The 6194-nt window shown below is 34.9% G+C and overlaps 1 protein-coding gene across 4 annotated transcripts; it reads left to right on the forward strand.

Annotated features, from left to right (window-relative positions):
* The first annotated feature begins 2852 nt into the window (after positions 1 to 2852).
* LOC106292733 (syntaxin-61-like) lies at positions 2853 to 4917 on the forward strand. Of its 4 annotated transcripts, none has more exons than XM_013728379.1 (8): positions 2853 to 3016; positions 3306 to 3376; positions 3452 to 3565; positions 3831 to 3944; positions 4021 to 4208; positions 4313 to 4403; positions 4486 to 4551; positions 4632 to 4917. In XM_013728379.1, the coding sequence occupies exons 2-8, from the start codon at positions 3323 to 3325 to the stop codon at positions 4740 to 4742; spliced, it is 738 nt and encodes a 245-aa protein (XP_013583833.1). In that variant the 5' UTR covers positions 2853 to 3016; positions 3306 to 3322; the 3' UTR covers positions 4743 to 4917. The 4 variants fall into 4 exon arrangements, with proteins under 4 accessions (XP_013583833.1, XP_013583834.1, XP_013583836.1 ...); XM_013728380.1 differs by having other exon boundaries at positions 3310 to 3376; XM_013728382.1 differs by having other exon boundaries at positions 2855 to 3016; positions 3827 to 3944.
* The last annotated feature ends 1277 nt before the right edge of the window (positions 4918 to 6194 follow it).

Genomic DNA, 6194 nt, shown 5'->3' on the forward strand with positions numbered 1-6194 from the left:
ACGAGCTTCCCAAGCGTGCCAGTAAGTAATCTCACAACTATGCTCCAGTCTCATAAATTGAATGATTTCATTTACTTTTGGGCCATCGTTTGCATCACCAAATCGATGTTGTATCAGAGTCCCAATTGTTCTTGCCGATGTTGTTTTCCCGAATTTCCTTTTCTTTGAAGGAGCACATGAATGTCTTCCCTCGCACTGGTTGATCATGAAATATGTAGACCCATCTATACCTTCTGCACACACAGTCCAGTTGCACAATGAATCCTTACATCGAATATACCACCATTTTCTCGTGGATTTGAAAACAGTGTAATCGAAATTATTCTTCATCGCCAGAATTTCCATTGTGGCCTTCAGAACCTCTTTACTTCTGAAAATTTGATCCTTCTTCACAAAATCTCCTCTCTAGGCTCGACAATCCTTTCTGTCTCCATTGTTTTCAATCATTAACCCAGCATCACCGGAACCATCCGCAGCGACATGATCTCTCCTTGTATCACAAGACTCCTTTGACGGCTTCACAAAATCTGCTCGAGTTATCTCAGGAACTTCTTCATCCTCAACATTATTTGAATCACACGGCTCCTTATTCAAATCAATATTGACTCGTTCTTTTTTATTTACACCCAAACCAGAGAACGTGACACACAAGATAGTAGATGAATCCCTCTTTGCATACACCACAAAATTAGATGTTTGCCGATCATTGGTAATAATAATTGGAGGATTCCCTCTTTGATTGACCATCGAATAACTGAACTCGGTATTAAGAACAATATGGTCCACCCCATAATCCTCACACACGATCCTCTTGAGCTTCTCCAATGGAGTAGTAGTTTCTAATGTTACCAGTCGACCACGTCTTGATGTGTCTACCACGAAACTCCACTCTTCACTGCAACTAGACACCCATTCACCAGATTTAACATAGATTAGAACCATGTTGTGTTGATAGAGAGAAGAGATGACTTTCTAGATGAAGAAAATAGAAACACAAAGAAGAAAAAAAGATCGTGGGAGGAGGAGAAGGAGGAGAAGAACGTGGAGAAAATATTCTCAAATATATTTTGAGGGATTTAGGGTAGATTTAGTTTAGATTTATGAAACTTCTTTAACAGAATATGGAAGTTTCCATATTTTCACGACTTGCCTAGAATATGTACACTACCTAAGCAGAACACCATATAGTTGGTGAGGGATGTATTGTTCATGTAGGCGTCATATAAGGTAAATGGCAGAACAAGTTATGTAACGTAATATAACCGACCTATATCATCGAGTTGTGGCTATATATCGTTATCAAGCTTTAGGTATACCGAAGACATCTTTCTTGATTATAACGTAACCGAATCTATCTTTGCTAGAATATACAAGAAATGGTAGTTTACGGTATATACCCATGATATATCTATGTTTAAAACTTAGAATCAAACATATAAACTAGGTAGATTACCAGAATGAGTATTCTAACTGTAACTAGAAAATAAAATAAAATATGATTCCAAATTTTTTTTTAAAGTTTAAATATATATATTGTCATACTTATGTTTCCAACACTTTTCATATTTTTCACATTTTTAAAATTCAATTTACTATTTTTTCCATTAGAGAATGGTAAAACATGTTCAGAATTGCCAAAAGTATTAAAAGTCTTATTGTGACAAACAAAAGTTCAAAGGGTTTCATTTTTCCAATTCTCTCATTTTAAATTCTTAAACTTCACCCCATCCCCAAAACCTCACCTCTCAGATATAAAGTTTAAGATTAAATTAGTTAATCATATGGATATTAATGTTTTTATCTCTTTAATGAAATATATTTTACTCATTTTGATCCTTAATAGCTATTTTGTGATCATTGTTTTTAATACTATCCTATGGTATTTATATCTAAAATATACTCAGTTTTGAGTTTATAAAATATATACTAGTTTCCAACAACACTAAACTATGTGTACATAATTCCTTAGCAAGATAAACACCAACTAATTTTGCAAATATTTTCTCTCAACAAAAGAAGAAGCAAATATTCGTCAGTGTATAGAAAATTCGTTTTCCTCAAAATGAAACTGCGGTTGGAGTATATTAAAGATTTATTCTTGGGTTCATCTAGGTTCACCAACCAATAGGATTTCATTATTTCAAATTTGATATCTTTTAAAATAGGAAACAAAATATTGTCAAGTTATATTACTTTTTTAAAATAAAAAAAGTAAAACAAAATAGTATTTACAGAAAAAAAATTAATTTTTTTTTCAGCAAACACTAAACCCTAAATCCTAATCACTAAACCCTAAATCCTAATCCCTAAACTCTAAACTCTTGGGTAAATCCTAAACTTTTGGGTAAATCCTAAACCCTTGGATAAATCATAAACTCTAAATAAAAAAAAACTAAACACTAAAACTCTAAATCCTAAATCCAAAACCCTAAACCCTTTTGTGTTTTAGTGTTTAGTGATATTGATTTAGAGTTTAAGATTTATCCAAGGATTTAGGGTTTACCCAAGGGTTTAGGGTTTAGTATTTAGGGTTTAGGATTATGATTTAGAGTTTTGTCGACGACGTTAAAAATATATTTTTTGTAATTAGTATTATTTTTTTTTTCTTTTTACCTTTTAATTTAGAAAACATAATATAATTTGACAATATTTTGTTTCCTTTTTTAAAAGATATCGAATATAAAATAACACAATCTTATTGGTTGTTGAACCTAGAGGTTCACCTAGGGGGTGAACCCAAGAATAAGTCTATATTAAAAACAATATACACTGAAAATGTCAGCACAAAATTCTAATCCACATTCAAAACACCAAACACCAAACACCATCATCATCATGTTCAGTTATTGGGCTTTGTAAGTTTCTCCAATAGGCCCAAAGGTTAAGCTCTCGAAGCCGAGAACCGCGGGTGACGCGTTTTGCTGTGCGTCAGAGAGACAAATCTCACGCCGGAACTCGTTTACTTCACCGCCGCTCGCTCTTCTTCCTCTATCTTCACCGCATCGCCTTCCGCCTGGTAAACGAAAGCTTCTTCCAATCTCTATATCAATTGCGCTTTGCACTATTCCACGTCGTCATCTTTTCTGCCAATTTTTTTTGTCTTTTTGGTATCGATCTTAAAAAAGAAGAGAGATTCATAAAGCTCTAAACTTTGTTACCGTAGATTAGCCATAATTTAATCGAAATCTTATTGATGCGCCGAGATGATCAGTGTGACTTAGAAACCCGAATTGTGCAGCTGTTGAATTTTGCAGAATTTAATTAATTATTCTTCCTTTTTTAATTGTATTTTGTTTTAATTTAAGCTAGAGATTTTGTGGGGATGTCTTCAGCGCAAGATCCATTCTACATTGTTAAAGAAGAGATCCAAGATTCTGTAAGTCTTGTGTGTTTGGTTTTGGGCAGAGGTTTGTCAGGACAGTGTCTAAATGTTGGATGCTTTTGTTGTTAGATTGATAAGTTGCAATCAGCATTCCACAAATGGGAGCGTATCTCTCCAGGCATGGGGGATCAAGTCCATGCCACCAAAGAGCTTCTTGCTAACTGTGGAAGCATCGAGTGGCAGGTAGGTACACCCCTGTATATCTGATTTAATAATGATAAAAAAAAAAAAAACTGATTTAATAATTTTAGCTCGTGTAGAATATGATTTGTGTTGGTCAATATAGGATGATAGATGCTGAATCACCAGCTGCTCATCGTGTAGGATGTTTTTCTGTTAGTGTAATGTCAAAAGACTCAAAACTCAGTTATCCATTAGAATAAGTAAGTGAACCATTCAAAGTGGAGTCCTTTTCATGGCTATTGAAGCTATCCTTGCTGATAGGAAGGTAGATGAGCTGGAAAAAGCGATTACCGTTGCAGCAAAAGATCCTGCCTTGTATGGCATTGATCAGGCTGAGCTTGAACGACGCAGGAGATGGACTAGTAATGCTAGGACACAGGTATGAATAAATACTGCTTTTTTATTGACAGCTTTAGAGAGTGGCATTACAATTAAAATACCTTTTTTATAAATAGGTGCGGAATGTGAAGACTGGTGTTCTAGCTGGTAAGGGTAATGCTGGAGTTGGTAATGCAAGTGAAGTGCGCCTGGAATTAATGAGAATGCCAAACTCGAATGAGGCAAATAGATACGATCAGTATGGAGGAAGAGACGATGATGGTTTTGTACAATCAGAATCAGATAGGCAGATGCTGTTGATAAAGTAAAGCTCTTTACATTATTTTGCAATCTCTCATTTGCTTTAATGTGGTTACAATGCTTACACATCTGTGCCTTAAGTTTACATCAACTCTTTCTCCACTTCAGGCAACAAGATGAAGAATTGGATGAGCTGAGTAAAAGTGTAGAGAGAATTGGAGGGGTGGGGCTTACTATACATGATGAACTTGTTGCACAGGTTAGTTAGATAGATAAAGCAAGTTCAATATCTGCAGAAGTGCGAAACATCAAGTTTTCTTTTGTTTGGATGGGTGTTGCAGGAGAGAATAATAGATGAATTGGGTACAGAGATGGACAGTACAAAGAACAGGCTTGACTTTGTTCAGGTAAAGACACTCTAATGGTCTTTCTTTGTTGTAGTATTAAAGCACGTGGTGGTAAAGAAATGATTTTTGTTTGCGAACAGAAAAAAGTGGGGATGGTAATGAAGAAAGCAGGAGCGAAAGGGCAGATGATGATGATATGTTTCTTGCTCGTCTTGTTCATCATCCTATTCGTTCTCGTCTTCTTGACCTAAAAAAGCTGGATTCTTACTTAGAGACGGTCTCTTGATGCTACTCTGTTATGTTTTTTATGGTGAAAACAGAAAGGAACATATATATTACATAGAAAGTTGTCTGGTTTGTCATTGTATCCTCCTATCCACGCCAACTCTGGTAAATCTTTGAGATTGAATTCTATTTTTTTTTTTTTGGGCTGTGTCGTCTCACTAACACAAGTCTCAAATCTAAAGAGCACTTTTTCCTTGCAAATCCAAACTCAGAAAACATTTTAACTCAGAAAACAATTTAAAAAGGAAACTACTTGATTTGTTATTGTTTTTGTTCACCATGCTGTTTAAACTCTAGTCAAGTTAAATACAAGATGAGCTGAACTTTCACATAAGCCAATATTAAACATACTCACTCCATTTCTTTTCGTATGATGTTTTAGAGTATATTGTTTCTTTTAGATTGTATGAAGTTTTGAAACTATTTACGTTAAACTATTTAAATAATATTAAAATGTTATAAAAATATTAAAATGTTATAAAAGTAATGAAAAAGTCTATTTTTATTCGTAACATAGAGGTTTCTTATATAGGAGATTACACCGTCATAGATAAATAGAAAGATTATAAATCATAATCTCTTGGTTATGAGTCATCCACAATCTGGTTCATAACACTCCCCCTTGGATGCCATAACCATTTAGAGCTTGTAATGTGCTTTAATGTTACCTCATTAAAACTTTATCAGGAAAACCCAACTGGGACAAAACCATGGTGAAGGAAAAAGAGCACAACACACATTAATCCCCCTGATTTGGACATTACTGAAGGTCCCTTGGAACTCTCCAATTTTCTGCAATCCGTGGGGGATGAAGATCTTGGACAGAATATGCTTCGTCCTCGAACATGATAGTTGGTTCTTCTTTACCATCGGCCATGCCACAATCTGATCGAACATATTGAGTCATCGACCTCAAATACACACACACGAAATCTTGGATGATGTTGCTGTGATATGCGTGTACCACCATGTGTAAAACATAACCTGTCTGAAAACAAATCAACAAAACCAAATAACCCCTCTTTGGGCTGGTTAGTATAAAATAAACCAAAATCAAAGGCTTCTTCATCGTCCTTCTTATGGACCAATCAGATTGTGTCTAAAAAAAGACTTTTACATTGTCCATCTCAGGACTAAATGGACTTCTTTATCGTCCACCTTTGGACTGAATAGATCAGTGTCCAAAACAAGTGATCTCACGTCCATGTACTAGATAATGGGTGAGACTGGTCCATATTAAATCTCTTCAGTACCCTTTTCAGTATATACTATTTGATGCACAAAGATTTTATTGTTAATGTACTCAAGCTGTAATCCGAAACAAAACTTTGTTTTCCAAGATCATTCATCTCAAACTCTTTCTTGGGATATTCAACTGTTTGGGAAATTGTATCCAGAGGTTCCTAAGATATTCAGAT

The sequence above is a fragment of the Brassica oleracea genome, chromosome C5, assembly GCF_000695525.1.
Source record: "Brassica oleracea var. oleracea cultivar TO1000 chromosome C5, BOL, whole genome shotgun sequence".
Lineage (NCBI taxonomy): Eukaryota > Viridiplantae > Streptophyta > Magnoliopsida > Brassicales > Brassicaceae > Brassica > Brassica oleracea.